General features: G+C 49.9%; 1 protein-coding gene across 1 annotated transcript in view; it reads left to right on the top strand.

Annotated features, from left to right (window-relative positions):
* The window catches only part of Fhad1 (forkhead associated phosphopeptide binding domain 1), a 118,664-nt gene that overhangs the window by 57,791 nt on the left and 37,821 nt on the right, over positions 1–23,052 (top strand). The window contains 7 exon segments of the mRNA XM_051171653.1: positions 1,415–1,610; positions 10,827–10,897; positions 11,779–11,919; positions 17,803–17,910; positions 18,137–18,244; positions 20,474–20,581; positions 21,551–21,655. Coding sequence (XP_051027610.1) covers positions 1,415–1,610; positions 10,827–10,897; positions 11,779–11,919; positions 17,803–17,910; positions 18,137–18,244; positions 20,474–20,581; positions 21,551–21,655 — 837 coding nt within the window.

Genomic DNA, 23,052 nt, shown 5'->3' with positions numbered 1-23,052 from the left:
CGCTGACCAGCCCAGGACCCTACTCAGTGAGAGTCTGTAGCTCAAAACACAAGGTGGATGGCTCCTGAGAAACAACACCTGAGATTCCACCCTCTACACCTGAGTGTGCATACACATGCATGTACACCCCCAACAGAGAAAGAGAGAGAGAGAGAGAGGGCGGGGGGAGGGGGGACAGAGAGACACACAGAGAGAGGGAGAGAGAGAGACAGAGAAAGAGAAGGAAGAGAGAGACAGAGAGAGGTGTGAGAGGGAGGGAGGGAGACAGACAGATACAGAGAAAGACAGAGAGACGGGGGGGGGGGGGGGGGGAGGTGTGGGAGGGAAGGAGACAGACACACAGAGAAGTAAAGAAAGGAGACAGAGAGAGAGATGTTTTCACTCAAATTTTTTTATTTTTGCCCAGCCACGAAAGCTATTTTCAGCTCACTGCCTTCCCCTCCGGGAGAGGCAGGACGAAGGTCTAGGGTGCACCCCTGGTGCCCCCACCAAGTATGTCAACACACAGCTGCTTCTGCCTTTCCTTGCAATCAGAAGCTACTATTTGGGGAGTTTTCTGCAAATGTTGACTTGTCAGCACTCTTTCAAACAAGTCAGAAAACCGCACTTTCTGTCCAGCTTGTACGTTGATCTTGACAGGAATTCTGATGACTAGAAGTAGCCAGATTTGGTTCTCACGTCAGACAGCTCGCCATTGGCAGCTTGGCATTTTACAACCTAAAAAGGAGATCCCTGTGTCTATCAAGAGTCCAAACAAGCCAGGCATTGGTGGCGCATGCCTTCCTTTAGTCCCAGCACTTGGGAGGCAGAGGCAGGTGGATCAATGTGAGATCAAGGCCAGCCTGGTCTACAAAGGGAGTCCAGGACAGCCAAGGCTAACACAGAGAGACCCTGTCTCAAAATAAATAAATAAATAAATAAATGAGTCCAAACAAAGGGCTGGGGAGAGGGCTCAGTGGATAAAAGTGCTCATTGCGCAAACATGAAGACGTGAGTTCAAATCCTCAGTACCCTTGTAAAATAGCCAGGATAGCTGCAAGTGCCTGTAACTGAGAATGGAGGTGGGGGGAGGGGGACAGAGTTCACTGACTAGTCAGCCTAGCTGAAATAGTGAGCTGTTGGATCACTGGGAAACACTGCCTCAGGCAATAAGCTAAGAACAATAGAGGCAGACAAAGGACGCACGCGCATGCACGCATGACGCACTTACACACACATGCACGCACTCCCTCATTCACTCACACAGCCTCACCAAGGCCAAAAGAAACAGACTGACACCGGGCCACACCAGGGCCGTGACAGGCTGCCATGCTCACTTCCTGGCCAGGTCCAGGATCTCACTCCTCACAGACAGTCACATCAGGGCCAGCTATAGAGATGCTGGGTCCGACTGTCGTGACCTGTCTGTTCCTAGGCTCGCATGAGGGACTCCTGCAGTGGCAGCGACCTGAAGAAGCAGTTGGAGATCCTTCAGCACCTGAAACTGAGCCCACCTGTGTCAGAGCTTCAGAAGGCTGTACTAGACATCCTGAGGGTGTCCCTGTCCTGGCTGGAGGAGACGGAGCAGCTGCTTCAAGACCTCAACATCCAGCTGTCAGGTTCTGACAAAGGTAACCGGGGCCCTTTTCTCTCATACAGTGTCTGGCATGTCACCGTGAACTCTCCTGAAATAGGACATGTTGAGGAGGAATGTTTTGTGGATCTTAAGGGCTGGCAGGATGGCTCAGTGGGTGGGTCCTGGGGAGTTTAACGCAGCTCGTGACCCACATGACAGAAGGAGAGAGCTAACTCCCCCAAAGTTATCCTCTGATCGAGCTGCGTACAAACATTCATGCGAAATAAACACAAAATATAACTTAAAATTTTAAGCAGAGGGGCTGGAGAGTTGGCTCAGCAGCTAAAAGCACTGGCTGTTCTTGCAGAGGACCCAGGTTGGATTCCCAGCACTCACATGGTGGCTCACAGCCATCTGTTAACTCCCATTTGTTGGCTCTGTTTCTTAACAATTAAACTTTATTATACAACCCAACTAGCTTACGCAAGAGGGAAAAAAGGTTAAAGGGAAAAAAGAGCGAACCTTCCGGTATCCGTTCCACGGGACGGGTCCCTAGGTGTCTCTGGCCTGTGCACTGGTCCAGCCTGTTAGCTGATCTTCCTTCTGAACCACATGCGCTCAAGCCAGGTCTCAACCAATAGCTCCTCTGTCCTCTCCACCTGCCTGTCTCACTTGGAAGGGCGAAGGGCGGTCTCCCTCTTCTATTGAGGGTCAATTAGAAAAACAGTAGTCCAGGTGGAGTCCCCAGGTCTGCTTCCTGAATTCCAGGCCCAGGATGGCTCAACCCAGTCTATCTCAAGGTTAATCTCAGGGAGTATCCATGGTGTATCCAAGGGTAAAGCCCCCCAAGACTGCTTTCACCTGTGACAAAGCTTACAGTCCCTCCCACACCCATTCAAAAGGATCTAATGCCTTCTTCTGACCTCCAAAGGCACCAAGTATACACAGGGTGCCTGGGTCTATATTCAAGCAAAACACTCATACGTGCAAAACCAAATAAACAAACAAACTTTCCAGCACTTTGGAGACAGGAACAAGCAGATCTCCGTGAGTTCGAGGGCAGCCTGGTCTACACAGTGAGTTATCACTAAGGGTGACACTAGGGTCAAGATGAGGGTGGGGAGAGAAAAAGTCGAAGTGTCTTTTGTTTTGTTTTGTTTTGTTTTTGGTTTTTTGAGACAAGGTTTCTCTGTGATAGTTTTGGCTGTCCTAGACTCACTTTGTAGACCAGGCTGGCCTCGAACTCACAGCGATCCGCCTGCCTCTGCCTCCCGAGTGCTGGGATTAAAGGCGTGCGCCACCACGCCTGGCAAGTCGAAGTGTTTTTAGGAGGTGGTAGAATCAAACATAGTCCACAAAAGGCAGAAAGATGCCTCCATGACTGTGACATCCCTGGCGTGCTGGATAGAGCCCAGGTGCAAGGGAAAGGGTGAGTTCAAGATGGTGCAGAGCTTGGGCAGCAGCTCCACCTGGATGCCTTGCCTGGAAACAGTGGTGTGGGTCTTCTCTTCCCTGGGAAGGAGGGGCTGTTGGCTAACAGCCAACAAAGGCAGGAGGAGCAGACGGCGAAGTGCAGGTCTCAGAAGGCCATGAGCGTGACAGAGACTGACCACTCAGGAACCACTTCCGGGAGATAGTTCAACTTTATTTGGGCTATATAGTCCTTGGGGAGGGGGGAGGTGGGACCTCCTAGGATAGGTGTACATAATTGGTTGAAACTATGCACTTTGATGATGCTTGATTTGCATGTGGCAGCACGCTCCTATCATATAAATGGGAACACAGTACCTAATTATCCTATAGGCACAGGGAGGGGAGAGCTAGCAGGGAGCAGAATCAAAAGCCATATGTCAAATGTGCCTAAAGACACTCTCCAGATGAGGTCAGGCAGAGAGCAGGAGGCCCTGCTGGAGAGAGGGAGTCCTCCGTCCAACAGCTCAGAATGGCTATCCGGACCGGGGGGAACTGCAACCTCAAACAGCAGGTTCCTTCCAACAAGTGATGCATCCCATATACATGGGAATGTTGCCACAATAGGAGATTCATAAACCACTGTGGGATGGATGGAAGAGAGATGGGGAGAAAGGGATGAGTGAGAGAGGAAGAGAAGGGAGGAAGAAGAGACAGAAGGGAGGTAGAAAGGAGGGAAGATGGATAGTGGGTAGATAGGAAAGATGGTAGCTGGATGGATAAATGCATTGTGGGTAAATTAGTATTTATATACATATATATAGTATGTAATACATAACATACAAAGGACACATATGTATATATGGAAGGATAATGATATGTGGATAGTGGTAGGTAGATGGGTGGAGAGATGGATGGGTGGATGATGGGTAAATGGATTGGTGGCATATGGATAAATGAATAATGGTGAATGGATGGTGGGTAAATAGGCAAATGGGTAGATATAGAATGAGCGGATCAGTTAAGTCCATGGACAAATGCAAGGGGAGCTGGGGGCTGGAGAGATGGCTCAGTGGTTAAGAGCACTGTCTGCTCTTCCAAAGGATCCAGGTTCAATTCCCAGCCACCACATGGCAGCTCACAACTGTCTGTAATTCCAGTTCCCATGGCTCTGACACCCTCACACTAAGATAAAATTAAATAAATTATGAAAGGAGAGATGGATGGATGGATGGGGAACTGTGGATAAGTAAAGCCATAGCAATGAGTGGTATGTGGGGACAATAGAGAGTGAGTGGAGAGAGCTCGCAGGGACGTGCTCACAGTAGCACCAACGTTTTGGAAATTGTGGCCACTCCTTGAAAAATTGTTCTACCGAAAGGCTTTACAAATGTGTCTTTGTCCAGCCAGGAATGAGTAGAGAGATGTCTGCCTTCAAATGTTTTAGCCTCCCAGACGGGGTGTCTCCAGAGTAATCCATAAAGCACTATAAAGTTCTTTTATAAAAAGAGAGCAAATGTAAGAATAAGCTTAATTTATCTAACCGTGTACAAGAAATGAGAGATGAGGGGCCGGGTCCCCAGTGGCTCTCCAGCCAGGCTTGCCAGGGACGGAGTGGCCCAGGCATCCAGTTGCTTGTCCAGGCTGGAACCAATAAGAAACAGATCCCACCCTCTCCCTCGGTAACAGTTGCTGCAAGCTGTGTGTATGCTGTCCCCTCCTCACTCCCAAGACCATTTCCGACATCACTGTCTGGTGTCTGTAAATGGAGCCATCTGCTACTGTAAAGAAATATGGATGTGAAGTTAAGCTGTCAAGGCGGCAGTTCCAGAAAGGCTAAGAAAGACAGGCCTCGGGCAGCACTTCTCAGACTCACCATTGCTTCCTCCTGGACTCAGGGCTCTGTTGGGCTCCGCAGAAGGCCCCTCTGTCTGTTCACACGCTTTCTGTATGGACGGGAGTGTAAGACGGGAGGCTCCCGGATGCAGGCTCTCCCATGTTTTTTATCCCCAGCTTTTTTTTTTTTTTTTTTTTTGAAAGATGATCTGTGAGTCACTAGTAATTTGTGCCCCGATTACGGTGGCTTGGTTCTACAAAGTTGAAAGGAAAAGACAAAGAGTAATAAGAAGAGCAGTGTGGAAGAGGAAGTAGGAAGAGGAAGTAGATGGCAAAGGGATTTCCCTCTTGGCATGAGTAGCATTAGGTTGAGATCTCGAAAGACTAAAAGTGACTGACAATCCAGAATGTCCCCTATAGTCTCCACCCTGGCCCTGTTTCCAGCACAGAGCCGTCTGCGCAAGGAGGGGAAGAGGGGGGATGGTGTTGGTAACAACCCTGGTGACAGTAGTGGTGGAGGTGATGATGGTGGAGGTGATGAGGGTGATTGTGATGGTTTGAATGAGAACGGCCCCCTTAGGCTCATAGATGTGGTCACCAGGGAGTGGCACTGTTTGAAAGGATTAGAAGGATCAGGAGGCGTGGTCTTGTTGGAGGAACTGTGTCACTGGGGTTGGGCTTTGAGGTTTCAAAGGCCCATGCCAAGCCCAGTCTCAGTCAGAGTCAGTCTCTCTCCTCCCCCCCCCCCCCCCCCCTCCCCCCCCCCCCCCCCCCGTCTCTCTCTGTCTCTCTCTATATCTCTCTCTCTCTCTACCCCCCCCCTCCCCCTTCCTCTCCTCTCTCTCCCTCTCCTCTCGCTCCCTCCCCTCTCTCCCTCCTCTCTCCATCTCTCTCTCCCTCACTCTCCACTTCCTCCTCCTCTCTCCTCTCTCTCTCTCTCTCTCCTCTCAGTGTGTCAGCCAGATTTCTGTTACTATAACAGAACAGCAGAGCCTGGACAGATGATAAAGAAAGGCATCTGTACAGCTGGTGCTTCGGAAGTCCAGGGCATAGCGCTGGTATCCATGGAGGCCTTCCTGCTGCATCAGAGTGGCAGAGGGTGCCACACAGCCAGACTGAGCCAGCTGCTGACTGGGGTCTATCTTCTTACAAAGTCCCTTGGAGGCTCCATCTCCAAATACCATGACGCACGACTGTGGGGATTAAGTTTGAGGGTCAGTTTGGCTGAGGACATCAGCACAGCTTCGACACGGCCCCACTTGGAATCTCTTTGGACTCTTCTGCATTTGAGTTTTGGAGCCCGGGGTTAGAATTCCAGACTGGCACCCAGTTGTGTGGGCAAGTCCCTTGACAATGCTGCACCTCTGTTTACCTGTTTGTAAAATGGTCAGGTGTAGGGAATTAACGACCTTCCTGGCCTACAGTGAGCCTTTGATAAAGAGGACCTGCTCTCATGAGTGACCTCAAATACTTGGTGACATAATGTGTGTGGCCACTGATATGTGGACACAGGCCAGGGCAGCCTGACTTAGACCAGAGAGCCTTTATCTAGCTCCTACCAGGCAGTGAAATTAGCACTTAGCATGGCCAAAACAGAAAGAGCCTCTTCAAGGCCACCTTAGAGACATGGCCTTGTGTCCCTCCCTGTTCCAAGTCCCTTTGGCCTCAAAGACATACTCCTAACCACCATGCTCCTGTCACCCTTTACAACAGTGTTCTGAGAGAGAAAAGTCGCACAGCAAGCATGTGTGTGAGTCCCGAGATAAACCCCTGAGCAGTCCAGGTTGCCTAGCTTGGGGGAGCCTTGAAGGGTTTCTTCTTGGCTTCTGGGCAGTGTTGTTTCCCATCTGATTGGCAAAGGGATTATCAAGAAAGGGGACCTTGGAAGTCAGCTGTCTCCGCTCCGTCTCTCAGGCTCTCTTGATAAAGAGAATGTTGGTTTAGAGCTATCTCTGCAAGTCCTATCGTCTGTGTCCATTTCTGCACTTCTACAAGAGCTGAGATATGCTGCATCTTTAAGTGGGACAAAGAAGAGAGAGAAGAAAAAAAAACTCTCCCCATTACCCCCCCCCACACCATCCTGCCGCCATTGTAGGCTGTCATTGGCTTCTTTGCTTTCCTGCCTCCCTGTACCCCCCCCCAAGACTCAGAAACAAGGGATCCTGGGACAAGAAACAAAAGCAAAATCACCCCCACTCCCCCATGGACATGGACTAAACACTGATAAGTCAGGTACACCTCCGAGAGAGGACCAAGAGGAGACCAAGAGGAAAGAAAGAAGGGAGGGAGGGAGGAAGGAAGGAAGGAAGGAAGGAAGGAAGGAAGAAAGAAAGAAAATAGATGCAGCTACACCAGTGAGGTGGCACGTGGGTCTCTGAGCTAGAGGCCAACCAGGGCTGCACAGTCAGACTCTGTCTAAAGAAAAAGAAAGAAGAAAGGAATCAAGTTGCCAAATAATATGCAAAGTATGTTCCTCTTTTTAAAATTATATATATATATATTTTTTTTTCCCCCCCAAGACAGGGTCTCTCTGTGTAACCTTGGCTGTCCTGGACCTGCTTTGTAGACCAGGCTGGCCTTGAACTCACAGCAATCCACCTGCCTCTACCTCCCGAGTGCTGGGATTAAAGGCATGCACCACCAGGCCTGGCAATTTTTTTTTTAAATGTCAGTAGCTGACCAAAAGAAAAATCTGGAGGGGAACACATGAAATTATGGAATGTCGTGGCACTGGGGTAGATCGCGGAGTGTCGTGACACTGGGGTAGATCGCGGAGGCCTTTACTTTCACTCAGTTGTTCAGCAGCTTTGTGACTGTCCTAGTTCTTTGAGACAGAATCTCATGTGACTCAGGCCAGCCTCCCTCTTGATGTGCAGCTGAGGATGACCTTGACCCTCTAGTCCTCTTGTCTCTGCCTCCCAAATACTGGAGTCACAGGTGTGCACCACTGTAGCCACTGTCTCTGGATAAACCAGGGCTATGCAAGCGCTCTATGGTCTAAACTGCATCTCTGACCTCAGCAATTCCTGTGTGCCAGCCACTGCACGGAACTGGAGACAGAGCTATGAGCTCTTCCCATGACCAACTTCTGTAACCTTTGGGTTTTTGTAACAAACACTTGAAACTTTTGTAACTGAAGATAGGGTGAGACCTGGCTCTTCTTCCCAAAGGCAAAATCCTAGCATGATCACATTGCACAGTCTGTCTTAGTCAAGGTTCCGTTGCTGCGAAGAGACACCATGACCACAGCAACTCTTATAAAGGAAAACACTTAACTGGGGCTGGCTTACAGTTCAAAGGCTTAGTCCATCATCATTATGGTGGGAAGCATGGAAGTGTGCAGGCAGACATGGTGCTGGCTTCTATATCTTGAGGGCAGCAGAGGGGACTGTGTGCCGCACTGGGTTTAGCTTGAGCATAGGAGATCTCAAAGCCTGCCCCCACAGTGACACACCTCCTCCAACAAGGCCACACCTACCCAACAAGGCCACACCCACTCCAACAAGGCCACACCTCTTAATAGTGCCCTTCCCTATGGGCCAAGCATTCACACACATGAGTCCATGGGGCCTTACCTATTCAAACCATCATGCCATCTGATCTTGAGACAGTCTGACAATCCCTTTCCACTTTACCTTCCATCTCCCCCCTCTCTCTTTGGTCCTCTGTAGCTCCCAACCATGATTTGGACTTTCTCTTTGGCTTCTGGGTCACAGATGGTGGCTGAGAGCCTAGACTGGTCCTGTCCACAGGCACTGTCCACTTCCTCTCCAACCAGCTCCCCTTGGGGTCCTTCCCCCAAGAGCCTCTGAGCCCTCATCCTTTCGCTCAGGCCTGCTTCTGCAACCTAGCTCAGAGCATCGGCCCTGACTCCCTGGGCATCCCTTTGGCTACAAGCAAGTTTCCTGCCTCTAAGTCAGAGCAGGAGACTCTTAACATCTCAGGCTATCTGGCCATGTCTAGAGTTCTTTTTCTTCTGATGGGCTGAACAAGAGAGAGACCTCTGACACCCGCAAAGGCCGGGGAAGCTTTTAAACACCCTATAGGGCAGGAGACAGCCTCCACAGCTAGGAAGGGCTGACCTACCATGCCAGTAACACCAAGTAAAGGCATCCTGTCAGCCCCCTTCCTCTCTAGCTGGCCCAGCTTTTATTCTGCAAACATGCTCGTTCCAGAGTGGCTCCCTGCTCAGCCAGTAGCTGAGCATCCATAAGTCAGACCCCGCAGTCACACTGACAGGAGTCCTGGGCCTGCCAGAGCAGCCGCTGTGCTCAAAGCTCATCTATCATTTGGGGTGACGACAGGACGCATCCGTGGCGAGGCGTTCATCCGATTCCCAGAGCACCAGGCACATGGGGAAGGGGGTGCTCCATACATTTCAGAGATGTTGAAATCAGGACGGTACATTTTAGGCTCCTCCCAGGCCTTCCAGAAATGATCTTCAGGCCTTTAGTCTCCCTCTCAGCTTCTAGAACTCCATTCCTTCCTTCATAGTCCTTTCTCTCTTCCATCACTCTGCTACTAAGCTGCATCCCAGCCCTTCTTTTCCTTCTGCCTTTTTTTTTTTTTTTTTTTTTTTTTTTCTTGAGACAGGGTTTCTCTGTGTACACCTGGCTGTCCTGGAACTCACTCTGTAGATCAGCCTCTTCTGAAACTCGAGAGACATGCCTGCGTCTTCTCCCCAAGGGCTGCGATTAAAAGCACAAACCACCGCCATTCCTGACTCACTTTTGCTTTTGAGACAAGATTTCACAAAGTTGCCCCAGGCTGATCTTGACCTGACTCCATGCATAGACTATCCTAGAACTTGCGATCCTCCTGCCTCAGCCTCCCAAGAGGCTAAATCACAGGCCTGTGCAAGAAGGCCTAGCTCTTTCTTTATCTTCAAAGCCAGCAATGTAACTTCCTTGGATCGTGCTGAAGTTTCAACCTTGGCATTTTCTGTGTGGTTAAGAACACTGGTTATTCTCGCAGTCCGGTCCCCAGCATCCACATGGCTGCTCACACCATCTGTTCCAGGCTTCTGGCCTCCATGAGTACCAGACAAGCCCATGGTGCACAGACATACATAGAAGTAAAGCACCTATACACATGAAATAGAAGAATAAAAAAAATCTATCAGCCTGGCAGTGGTAGAGCACACCTGTAATCCCAACACTTGGGCAGCAGAGGCAGATGGATCCCCAAGTTCAAGACCAGCCTGCTCTACAGAGTGAGTTCTAGGACAGCCAGGGCTAGACAGAGAAACATTGTCTCAAAAACAAACAAGTAAACAAACAAGTGAATCTCTCTACTTCTATCACTTCTATTACCTTCTCATCTATCTGTCTGGCTGGCACCAAGGCTCCCTCTGTCTCCTTTCTTCTGATAGTCCGTGTGACTGTGTTGCATCTACACAGATATCCCAGAACAACCTCCACCTCAGAACCCTTAACCTAAGTGCACTGGCAACGTCTCTTCTCTGTGTATTGACAGGTCCCAGGATCTAGGGCCCAGGTATTGGTGACTCATTCAGCCAGCCTCTTCCTGTGTTCCAGAATGCCCTCCCTCACTCTCTGCCCACACCTAGTGGCTCCTCAGCCAAATGGCCCCTCTGCTGAGGCCCTCACACTCCTCTGTCCTTCTCCTGTTACTTGGGTGCCACTTGTGGTCCCTGTGTGGTTTGTATGTTTTTTGTTTGTTTGTTTGAGGTTTTTTTAGACAAGGTTTCTCTGTGTAGCCTTGGCTGTCTGGAATCACTTTGTAGACCAGGCTGGCCTTGAACTCACAGCAATCCGCCTGCCTCTGCCTCCCAAGTGCTGGGATTAAAGGTGTGTGCCACTACGCCTGGCCCCTGTGTGTTTCTTATCTGGCACTCAGACCATTACTGTAAGGCCTGGGAGAGTGTGGCTTTGTAAACATCCCCACTCTTAATTTGCATACAGGAAATGGTGCTTTATTGATAGGTTTTTCTGTTTCTACCAAACAAAGGCATGCACAGGAGATAAATGGATACTTACCTCTCTTCTGGGCCCCTCTTTTTAAGGGTTCTCTCTGTGTCTGATATATCTTCTGGAACATTACAAGAAAATTATGAGCCAGACCCAGGAGCTTCAGGTGAGTCTTTAAGTTCTTTTCTCCCCACTCCCCCAAACTGAATCTGTATTTGTCTTCATGCCTTGGGTGAGTTGGCTCCACCCTCCTGCAGGAGAGAAGATTTGCAGGAAGGGATTGAACCCGGTGTCTGAGATGGCCCACAAAGGAATAGACAAACCCAAGGACACAATCTCCCGCATGGCCTCCTGGGATAGCCACAGGGCTTGATTTCCTCCAAGGAGAGCCAGGGCAGCAGCTCAGCAGATACAGATGCTTGCTGCCAAACCTGATAACCTGAGTTCAATCCTTGGGCCCCTTGTGATGGAAGGAGAGCACTGACTCAGTCAAGTTGTCCTTTCCTCTCCACCTGAACGCATGACACACGCATGCCTGCACATACATAATCCGTGCCACACACACACATACAGGTGATGAACTTGATCTGACCCGTGGACCACAAATCTAATTCTGCAGATACAGACACCAGCATTCAGAGAGGTTGGTGATAAGCTGATTGCCGCACAACTAATTGTAGAAAGGTCAAAAGCCTGAGGCCCCTGATCATTCTGGCTGATGCTTACTGAGCGCTTACTCCATACATACCATACACTGGGCTAAAAGCTCAGCATCATCATTTCATGAATAAGATGCAGGCACCCCGTGTTCAGAATAATGGGGAAACAAATAGAGTTAACTAGAGCAGGGATTTCTATCCAGAACTAGAGTGTGACATCCTAATATTCTTGCTGCTTCCTCACCAGACCAAGTATGGTTCAGCCATGTTTTCAACGAGCTTCTACTGAGACCTTTGCTCCCCAGAAGATAAAACAAGTTGTGAGGAAATGGCAAAAGGACTCCTCAGTCTCTCCCTGGTGGGCTTCAGTCAGCTTTTCTCTCTGCAGGTCCAAGTGAGAGCTTCTCAGGACACTCAGCAGTCTCTGCAGCAGGAGCACCTGGCTGAGAAGGAGAAGCTGATTGAGGAGAAGCTGGAACAAGAGGAGAAGCTGAAGGCCAGCATTCAGCAGCTGACAAAAGAGAAGGAGGTAAGGTGGTCTGTGGCAGTTCCGTTGAACCTAGAGAGTGAGGTGGGAACTTCCATGGGCCACTGGGGGCTTTGGGCTGAACAGTAGCCTCTCCCCACTTCTGGATTGGTGTACTGGCACTAAATGAATTACACAGGGTGAATGGTTCAGTTCTAAAACTCATAGCCACGAGCTGGAGAGATGGCAGCTCATAACCATCTGTAATTCCTGTTCCAAGGGATTTGACACCCCCTTCTGGCCTCTGTGGGAACTGCACATAGATGATACACAGACACACACGCAGGCAAAACACCCACACATACTGAGTAAAAAATAAGTAAATAAGCCGGGCGTGGTGGCGCACGCCTTTAATCCCAGCCACTCGGGAGGCAGAGGCAGGCGGATCACTGTGAGTTTGAGGCCAGCCTGGTCTACAAAGTGAGTCCAGGATGGCCAAGGCTACACAGAGAAACCCTGTCTCGAAAAACCCAAAAAATAAAAAATAAAAAAATAAGTAAATAAATAAAACTTTAAAAAGAAAATAAAGCACAGGAAGATCAACTGGAAAAGGCAGTCATGTTGACAGTTTGGAAAATGTTACTGTATTTGTTTTGTATTGCAGTTGACTATTCAAACCGGAGTCACTACTGCAGATCCTGGTTTGTAAGTGTCAGATGACGTGTAAGCAAAACCAATTTCAGGTTACATCAACCTCTTTCCCCCTAGGTCTGTAGCTAGGAAAACAAATTGGCCCAAACTTCTGCTCATCCTCCTAGAATCCAGGGCAAGCAGAAAGCCCCTCCCACAGCGGCTCACACGCTAACGTGCCTGACCGATCTGAGGGTCTGCGTCTGCTGCCTCAGAGGTGCCGTGTCTGCTTCACAGATCTGACAGCCCCTAGAGGCTCAGACATCCCAGATCTGCACCCTAGGCACAGTGGTGGAGTACCTGGGGCTTTTCCAGAGATGGCGCAAGGAACGCAGCACTAATCAGATGCAGTATTGAAAGCCGTCTACGTCACAGACTAGACCTCTCAGCTGTGGTCGCCTTCACAAGGCCGGAGCAAGCCCGGGCCTATCCTGTCAGGGAAGGATACAAGCACACAAGGCCCTGCCTGTTCCTGAAGATCCATGGACAGTTAATACGGGGCAGGGAGGCGAGGGAATTTTCTTCAGTGATGTAGCCACTGGCAAGATGCCCGCCATGCTTCCTATAAGCAAGACCTGATGAAACAAATTGGGTCGAGAGAGAAGAGAGAGAGAGAGAGAGAGAGAGAGAGAGAGAGAGAGAGAGAGAGAGTGTATGAAGTAGTGTGGATTACTTGAGAAGAGAAAAGGGATTGGAGAGAGTACGAGCGGGAAGAGGGGGCAATGAGGGTGAATATGACCAAAACACATTATAGACATGCGTTTAAATGTCATCACGAAGCCCATATTATGCATAATTAGTATATGCTAATAAACTTCATCATTTAGACTCTGAGGATGAAGGTGGGCGTGTAGCTCATGCTCTGGGGTCTGGAGCATTCTGATGCACAGCCATAGCTCATTCCCACAGACTGGGTATGTAGGGCTGTGCACGTTGTGGCCCCACCTGCTGAACCCTGGCTCCTCCCAAGCATTTTCTCTCTCCTCAGTGAAGGACAAGGCCTCCCACGGCATCATCACCTCCTCATTGGCTCGAGTTCAGTGAACCCCAACTTGTATAGTCCGTCTCTGTCTCACACCCCTGCTCCCCAGGCCTTTCTCCAACCTCCAGTTCACATCCAGTTCTTTGGAGATTATCTGTCTCCTACTTCTTCTCTGTCTTTTCCTTCTGCCTTTTATTAGTTACTCAGTGTGTGCGTGTGTGCGTGTGCGTGTGTGTGTGTGTGTGTGTGTGTGTGTGTGTGTGTGTAAGTCCAAGTCCGAGGACAGCTTGTGGAAATCAGTTCCCTCCGTCCATCATGTGGGCCCTGGGAATCGAACCCAGGTCGTCAGGCTTAGCAGCAGACACCTTTACCTGTGCAGCAGTCTCACCAGGCCCCTTTCTGCCTTTTGTCAAATGGAACGTATAAAATGGGAGAACCAGCAGCCAAAAATTGTGTATGAGCCTTGTAAAGGTGAGATTAGTGATGGTTGCTGTGTTTGTCTGCCTTCCCATTGCTATGACAGAATGCATGACACTAAAACAAAACAAAACAAAAACCTCAGAAAGAAGGAAGGGGTCTCATTAAAGTATTTTGTGTTTGTATACAAAACAGTGCGATTATTATGACAGTTTCCTGCCTATATAACATTCTAACATTCTATTTGGCCATATTCACCCGTTACCCTTGTATGCCCCCCCCCCATTTCCCATCCTCCCCTAAATCGTCCCCTTGGCTTTCGTGTCACACACTTTAATCTACATTCCACAGATGTAAGAAAACATAAAATAAGGTTGAGCATGATGGCGCACAAACCTTTAATGCCAGTACTCAGGAGGCAGAGGCAGGCAAATCTTTGGAAGTTAGAGACTAGTCTGATTTACATAAAATGTTCCAGGCTAGCCAGGAATATATAGAGACACTGTCTAAAAAAAGAAAGAAAGAAAGAAAAGAAAAGAAAGAAAAAAGAAAAATCTCAGCACGCTTAAAGTAAAGCTGCGATTTAGCATTGGATTCATAGGTCCTGGTGTAGCCTGTGGACCAAAGCTTGGGCCCACCTCATCAGTTCCACATGCCAGAGAAAAAATGTTGGCCCTTCTGCATCTGGCTTCTTTCACTTGACATGGTGGTTTCCAGTTCCGCCCATTTCTCTGCCAACACTGTAATTCTATGCTTTTCTATGGCTCCATTGTTAAATGTGACACATTTTTTTTTCCACAGCCAATTACGCTGAGGGCGTCCACCTGGTCCCATGCCTTAGCTGTTATGAATGGCCCAATGGTAGACCTGGGTGTGCAAGTACGGCTGCCATAGATTTACTCCTCCAGAAGCTGAGTTATAGAGTAATTGTGTTTAGCTTCTTAAGAGGAAGGAGGGGTTTATTTCGGCTCCGTTCTCCATGTTTGCTGGACCCCCGTGCACTTAGCCAAACTTCACGGTGTCAGGAGCATGTGGCAGAGAGAGCTCCGCACTTCACAGTGGATGGGAAGCAGAGAGAGAAAGGGTAAGGGACCCAGTCCTAAGGTTTCCAGAACCTTCTAAGACTGCAGCACAGGTGGGGACCAAACATGTTCAAACACAGGAGCCTGTGTTTCAGATTCAAACCACAGAAGCCGAAATCACAGCGGGAGATTTTGGAGAACAACTAGATGGAGGAAAATAAATCAAAACAAAAACAAACAAACCTTATTTCCACCGAGAGAATCAAATCAAATCCGGAAGGGACCTAAAACCTTCCGAATCTTCTCCATCCCTCCACCTTCTTGCTCTCTCTTCCTGACTGACTTCCCCACTTAGCAGCAGCCTTCCCAGCCCCATGTGAATTGTTTGACTCAGGGGTTGGCTGTTTCCATTTGGGGGTGATACTTCAGCCTGCATGGTGCTTGCCCCTGTGGTCACCAGCCCGGGCCTCTCTTCTTCTCACCCCTTGTGAAATTATTCCTGGAAGATGGCATCTGAAATGATGCTTCAAACCCTTAGACTCAGGAACCTCAGCAAACCAGCCGGTCACACAGTGACATCGACACTCAGACAAAAGGGACAGCCCCACCCAGACAGATTGCTATTGTCATGTCCATGCTATTGTCGTGCCCATCTGGCTCCCCATCCAGCTTGACCCTAGAGAGTCATCTGAAAGAAACTGTGGGCCTTAGTCCCAGGATATGTGTGTGTGTGTGTGTGTGTGTGTGTGTGTGTGTGTGTGTGTGTGTGTGTGTATCTATGTCTGTGTGTGTCTATGTGTCTGTCTGTGTGTGTGTGTGTGTGTCTGTGTGTACACACTCATGTCATGGTACATGTATGTATGGAGGTCACAGTATACTTTCAGGAGTCAGTTCTCTCTGTCTACCATGTGGCTCCCAGATGCTGAGTTGTCAGGCTAGGCAAGCAAGCATCTGTACCCACTGAGCCATACCACCAGACCCTCCTTGTTTTCTGAGACAGAGTCTCTCACTGGCCTAGAACCTGCCAAGTAGGCTAAACTATCCAGCCAGTGAACCCCAGGAATCCACTTGTCTCCTCCCTAGTACTGGGATTACAAGTGCACGCCACCGTGCCCGGATGTGTGTGTGTGTGTTGTTTATGTGTGTCTATGTATGTGTGTGGTACACACACATATGGTTATATATATTCATATGTATATGGGGCATACATATATGTGCAACTGCAAGTGCATATGGGAGTCCAAATGTGTGCACACCCATGCATTTGAGTGTGGAGGCCCAAGAATCTTCCCTGATCACACTCCGCATTACTAACTGAGTCAGGGTCACTCAGTTGAGCCCAGAGCTCACCAATACTGCTAGTTGTCAGCTTGCTCCAGGACTCCAGTGTCTCTGCTTTCAGAGCACGACAATCACAGGCAGACTGCCACACCCAGCCAGCATGTAGCAGGTGCTGGGACTTGAACTATGATCCTCTGGCTCGAACATTTTTGGTTTGTTTGTCTGTTTTTGTTTCCTCATGTGCTACCTCTCCAACTGCACATCTGTTTTTAAGTGAAAAGCTGAGCGTCGACTCAGGTCTCTGTGCTTGCAAGGCAAATGCTTTACAGACGGATTGAGCCATCTCCCCAGCACTGTCCTGGCCTTTAAGTGACCCTTCCTCCTGCACTCTGATACCAACTCTCTCTAAAAACAACACCCATTTTAGCTCATCCCTCAGCCTCCTTCTAATGGATCCTGGCTCTTCTAAGGACTTTTTTCCCCAGTGGCAAAAAAAAAAAAAAAAAAAATGTCAGGTTCCTTCATTAAGCCAGTATCCCTTTCTTTCTTTCGTCCTTTTTTTTTTTTTTTTTTTAATGGCCCTGAGCGTAGCACCTTCTTAATTTGTGCACACACTTTTTTTTTTTTTTTTTTTTTTTTTGGTTTTTCAAGACAGGGTTTCTCTGCGTAGCCTTGGTTGTCCTGGACTCGCTTTGTAGACCAGGCTGGCCTCGAACTCACAGCGACCTGCCTGCCTCTGCCTCCCGAGTGCTGGGATTAAAGGCGTGCGCCACCACGCCCGGCTGTGCACACACTTCTTACTGCTGTAGAACGACATCAGCGAAGCTCCTCGTCAGGGGTCAACTGATAAATGGTTCCAATTTTGCAGGCTACTTTTTGCAGTCCGTGTCATGACTTCACAGCTTTGCTCTTATAAAAACCAGCCGTAGACCACACATCAACAGTGGGCATGGGGTGTCTGAAGAAAACTTTATTTACAAAGCAGCAGTGAGGAGGGTGGGGGGAGCGTGCATGTATACAGGCCGTTTGCTAACCCTGGTCCTAAACTCAGCCATCTTCAGTCCCACCACTCCGAAGCCGCCTTCTTCATCCATCTGCCCAGGGCTGGCAGGAAGCCTTTCTTATGTTGGTTTAGAGCTCTTGCTTCAACGTCAATGAGGCTGATTCCCCCAAAAGCTCTGACTAAGCCTGTTTCCTCCTCTGCGGAGTGGAGGCAGATGGCTGTCCCTCCGCCAAGAATCTCATGCTGATCACTTCGTCATTCCTTCCTCACATCAGTCCAACGCGGGAAGCCTTTAGTACTCCTCTTATTGTACCGATAGGAAAAGTGACGCCTCTGTGCGTGGAGTTTCAGCTGCCAGGTGCCGTAGCTGGGAAAGCTCCATCCAGGCCTCTCACCTGCTCCCCGCCCCACTCCAGACCACATGCTCCAGCCGGGAAATTAATGTCCACATTCTCTTTAGGATGTGGTAAGGACGAAAGCGTGAACCTGGCAGAGTCCACCTTCCCTGCCATGGAAACCAGGTCTGTCTAACAAGGGTCCTTGACTTGCAGGCCCTGGAGACAGTCATTACCCAAGAGAAAAACAAAGCGAGGGAGGCTTTGGAAGGGGAGCAGACGAGAGCGCAAGAAGTGGAGAGTCGCTTGGCCTCCCAGAAGAAGGTAGGCAGTTCAGAGATGGGGAGTTGAGTCGGCCTGGGTTGTCAGCTAGGACCTACAGTCAGGCTCTCACACAGGCCTGCTTCTCCAGAGCAGAATGGACTACTGACTCTTCTGCCGGGGCCCGAGTAAGGCATGCTGAGTCTGGGAAAGCAAAGCAGGCAGAGCCCAGGGAGAGTCCACTTCCTGCCATGGCAACAGGTGGTCAACAACAGCTCTTGGCTTGCAGGCTTTGGAAGAGAGCATCGCTCAGGAGAAACTCAGAGCACAGGAGGCCCTGGGGAAGGCGCAAGCCCGAGTCCGTGAGCTGGAGAGCCACTTGGCCTGCCAAAAGGAGGTATTACCCAGCTTGAGAAGGCTGGCTGGGGTGGGGGTGGGGGACTGTAGGAGACGGAAGAAGAGGTGAGGACTTGGGGGGCCCTGTCCTGTGCTGTTTGTCCTGGCCTGGGCTCTGCAATTGGAAGACGCATAGAGGGCTTGGAAGAGCGCCATGGAGGTGTAGCCTTGCCAACCAGTTGAGAAAAAAAAAAAAATGTGGATGGGATGAGCCAGGTGCAGTGGCTCCGGCTCTTCACACCCCAGCACTGAGGTCAACTCAGTCAAGAGGCTGAGAGGAGCACTGTTGAGTGTGAGGCCAACTAAGGCTCTGTCTCATGGGTGACAGTATGACACCCAGGGAGAGACAGGTCGGGCAACAGTCGCATATGTCTGCTCTGAAACATCAGATGGGGATGATTGGGTCTTGAGAGAACACCCCAACAGCGTCCTCCACTCACCCATCTTCAGGGCTGGCAGGAAGTCTGTCTTAGGTAGGGGTGAGTCAAGGTCTTTCTGGCTGAAAGGTGGCCACCATCATCCTATATAGGGCTTCCTTTTCCACATAGCAATCCAGTTGCTTAAAAAGCAGGCACTTGCTCCTATGTCATCCCCAGCCTGAGTCCCACCAACCCCTGCCATGCACAGCAGTATGGGAGCCTGGCCTGGGTCCCCTTCCCCACGCCTACTCTGTCTGCAGAAGTCACAGACTTGTATGCCAGTGACTTCATCAATATTGCTATAGCCAGCTCTCCCTGGACTTGGGCATAGGCCTCACTTCCTGACAACCCTCCCTCCCACATGCAAGTCCACCCATTCTGATGTAGCCAGGGAGATGTTTACAAGTGGCTTCTCACACAGCTGTTCCTCAGCACTTTGTCAACAGTGTTGCCAAGGTTTGACCTGGAGTTATGTCTCCAGGCAGGGTCAGGAGGCAAAGGGGTGTGTATGTGTGTGTGTGTGTGTGTGTGTGTGTGTGTGTGTGTGTGTGTGTGTGTGTGTGTGTGTCGTGGTGTGTATGTGTGTGTCCCTGTGTGTATCTGTGTTCTTCAGGGAGTCACTTCGGTCAGGTGCCACCCAGGAGTCCACAAAGGCTGGCAAAGCCCTTGCGTTTAGAGATTCTAAAGCTGATGGGGCGGAGGGTGGGGGGGCAGGAAGGGGGGGTGGCATGTTAGAAAAAGTTAAGTTCCTAGGCCAGGTGTGGTGGTGCATACCTCTAATCTCTTCTCGGACAGCAGAGGCAGGTGGATCTCTGTGAGTTTGACGCCAGCTTGGTCTACATGCAAACCTACACCGCAAGACCTTTCCTTTAAAAAAAATTTTTTTTTTAAGGTTCATGCAGAGTGGGGTTAGGGCTTACCCTAGTCCTCCAGAGGGTCAGGCCATCTCTGACAGGGCCCAGAAAGAACTGAGCAACCTCCACTGGATTTTTTGTGTGCTTGTTTCTTGCGGATTTTGTTTTTGTTTTTTTGGTTGGTTTTGTTTTGATAGAGGATCTGTTAACCTAGACGCTGGCCTCAGACTCACAATATAGCTCCCCTCCACCTCCGGTGGATTAAACACCTTCTGAAGGCTGGTGCCCTCCTGTGTTGTGGACTGTAGTGTTGCAACTTCCAGAGACCTAATGTGGTGCTGGGTATAGAAGGGAGGTCCTGTGAAAGCTAAGGCGGCTTTTCTTGGGACTTTGGCTACTGTGCCAGGACCACGGTTTCTGTCCTCTGGGGATGCAATCTGCAGCAAGTCCATTAGCAGAGTAACAGCGGCAAGAAACAGACCAGATGAAAACCCATGGTGAAGGACAGTGGAGCACTAACCCAGGGTTTTTCCCTTTTCCCGGGGCATCCCTGAAAGGCTCACTCTGAATCTCCTAGGTTCTAGAAGAATCCAGGAAGTGGTGACTGGTTCATTTATGCCCACACCTCCATCGTCCCGAAACCAAGTCTCCTTTCAGAAATTTGTTTCACTAGTTGGAGAGTGTATCATCAACGAGGCTCTTCTCCCTCAGATCTTAGGCCCCTTTGCCTGCTGGTCCCCTCCCAGGGCCTCTGCACATAGCCTGCGTGTTGCTGTGTTCGGGATCTTGGCCTCCCTGTTGATAGTGTGGCCCTGAGCCCTTACCTCTTCTGTCTAATAAAAAGGGCTCTTAGCAGCAGCTTTCCACAGCAGTAGCACAGGGGGTGAGGTCATCCTGGGGGTAACATGGATGCCCATCTTAACTGGGCATGCTGATGTTATTGACTCTGCCTTTCAGGTTTTGGAGGACAACGTGGCTCATGAGAAAAGAAAAATGCGGGAAGCGCTAGAGGCGGAAAGGAGGAAGGCACAAGACCTGGGGAATCAGCTGACCAAACAGAAGGAGGTAGGAGCAGCCAGGGTCATCCAGGAGGCCTTCCAGCCAGGTGTGCCAGGCCGACCAGCAATCCCACGGTCGTATTGCTGGCGCACCTCTGCCGGAAGTGGCCAATGGCTGCCACCCACGAGTGGACCCCTCCAGACCCTCTGAAAAATGGGATTTTAAGCCACCTCACGTTGTGAGACAAAAGCTGCCATATGTAAAATAGCCCTTCTCTGAAGCTACCAGAAATTGTGCCTCCGAGAATAGGGAACATGTCCCAAGCACTCTGCTGCACCTCCCAGAAGCCAGGGACTTCCCAGGGTGAACCTGTCCTGGTGCCAACACCTACCGGGTCAGACACCTACGGGTCAGACAGAATACTCGTGACCACATCATTTACTGATGCCAGCTGGAAAAGCAGGAACAAGGAGCCCCTCCCTCCTTTATGCTCCTGTGACCAACCAAGGACATGGCTCCCTGCTCCCCAGTCTTTTCATATTCGCTGGCAGGTACCTCTCTCCTAGAGTTCTTGTCCCAAAACCTCTGAGTCACTGGTTTCTTATGACGGTGACTCACCTTGGCTTTCCCCTTGCAGTGAGCTTGCCCTCTGTCTTAGGCACTGTTCAGCTGCTGTGAAGAGAAACCATGACCAAGGCAACTCTTACAAAAGGAAAGCATTTGATTCAGGGGCTTGCTTACAGTTTCAGAGGGTCAATTAGTCCATTATTGTCATAGCAGGGGATGGTGTGGGTGGGTGAGGGGGGCGCGGCGTGGTGGGAGCGCGGCAGCACTCGTGGCACTGGAGCAGTTCCCGAGATGGACTTCCTGAGCAGAGAGGAGAGGTTCTGGAATGGACTTTGGAAACCTCAAAGCCACCCCCCAACTCTCACGCTTCCTCCAGCAAGCCTACAGGGGGAGGGGAGGTGGCACTCTTAATGAAATCACCACACCCTTTCTTCTGCTCTCCCCATCAAACCCCTCCTTGATTTCCAGATCTCAGAGAGCGCCGCCTTTGAGAGACTCAAAATAAGAGACATTCTAGAGAGGGAAAAAAGGAGAATCCAGGACCTGGAGAACCGCCTGACCAAGCAGAGAGAGGTATGTGTCTCAGAGCCCAGAGGACCGCTGTTCCCACGGACCCAGGTTAGATTCCTGTCACCCACAAGGCAGCTCGCAACTGCCCATAACTCCAGTTCAAGGGGTCCAACACCCTCTTCTGCCCTCCACAGGTACCAGGCACACAAGTGGTCCACAAACTTATTGGCAGGCAAAATATCCATACGCGTGACAGAAAAGTAAATCCTTTTTTAAAATACAGAATAAATCAATAAATAAAGTACAATTTTATTCCAGTGGTTACAGGCCAGGGAAAGCCCGCTGGTTGTGCCGTCACTAGACAGAAATAGAGCAAGCACAGCAGGGCTAATAGTGCAAGCTGTAATCCCAGCTACTCAGGAGGCTGAGGTAGTTCAAGACCGTCTGGGCTGCAAAGTGAGCTCAGGGTCAGCTTGGAAATTTGGGAAGAACCCTGTCTCAAAATAAAATGTAAAAAGAGAGGTAAAGATAGAGTTCAGCCGGGCGTGGTGGCGCACGCCTTTAATCCCAGCACTCGGGAGGCAGAGGCAGGCGGATCGCTGTGAGTTCGAGGCCAGCCTGGTCTACAAAGTGAGTCCAGGATGGCCAAGGCTACACAGAGAAACCCTGTCTCAAAAAACCAAAAAAAAAAAAAAAAAAAAAAAAAAAAGATAGAGTTCAAAGATGCAGGGCTTGCCTAGCATCCGCAAGACCTCGGCTTCAAGCCCACAGCTAAATGTCAAGCAAGCTCATGGAGACGAAACCCTTCTGGGTACCAACCCCACAGAGCATCTCCACCAAATGGCTGTCCCAAAAAGAATTCTGCAGAGCAACAAGAAGCAGCCTTAGTAGTAGCCTTAGATCAGGACACTAGAGGAATTAGCTGGGCGACCTCAGGGTTGGCCATGGCGCCACACACATCAAGAGAAGCAGTAACACCCTACCCCCCACCCCAACCCCAGGGACCCACCAGGCACCAGGACAGAGAACAGAACTGCAAAGCAAACACTGTGTGGCTCTGGCAGGGAGTCTGTAGGCACCAAACCCCAGGAAATAAAAACAAAAACGGACAAGTTAAAAGCCTCTGCCAGAGAGAGGGAACAGTGAGCAGATACAAGCCCCAAATGAGGCAGGAAATACTTGTAAGACACAGGTCAGAGAACCATCTGAAGAATTCAAATAGCTCAAGAGGAAGACTGCCAACAGCCCAACTGAAACACTCACCAGGTACCTGATAGACTGGCTTGTTTTGGGTTTTTGGTACTAAGGAATGGGGTCCAAGACCACATACACACTGGCCAGGAGCTCTTCTACTGAGCTACCTCCAACTCTTATTTTGTTTTATTTTATTTTCAAAATGAGGTCTCATTAATTTGCCCAAACTGACCTTGAACTCACTGTGCAATCCATGCTGGCTTCAA

Source organism: Acomys russatus, chromosome 29 (genome assembly GCF_903995435.1).
Source record: "Acomys russatus chromosome 29, mAcoRus1.1, whole genome shotgun sequence".
Taxonomy (NCBI): Eukaryota; Metazoa; Chordata; class Mammalia; order Rodentia; family Muridae; genus Acomys; species Acomys russatus.
This window is presented reverse-complemented; position numbering and strand designations above follow the sequence as displayed.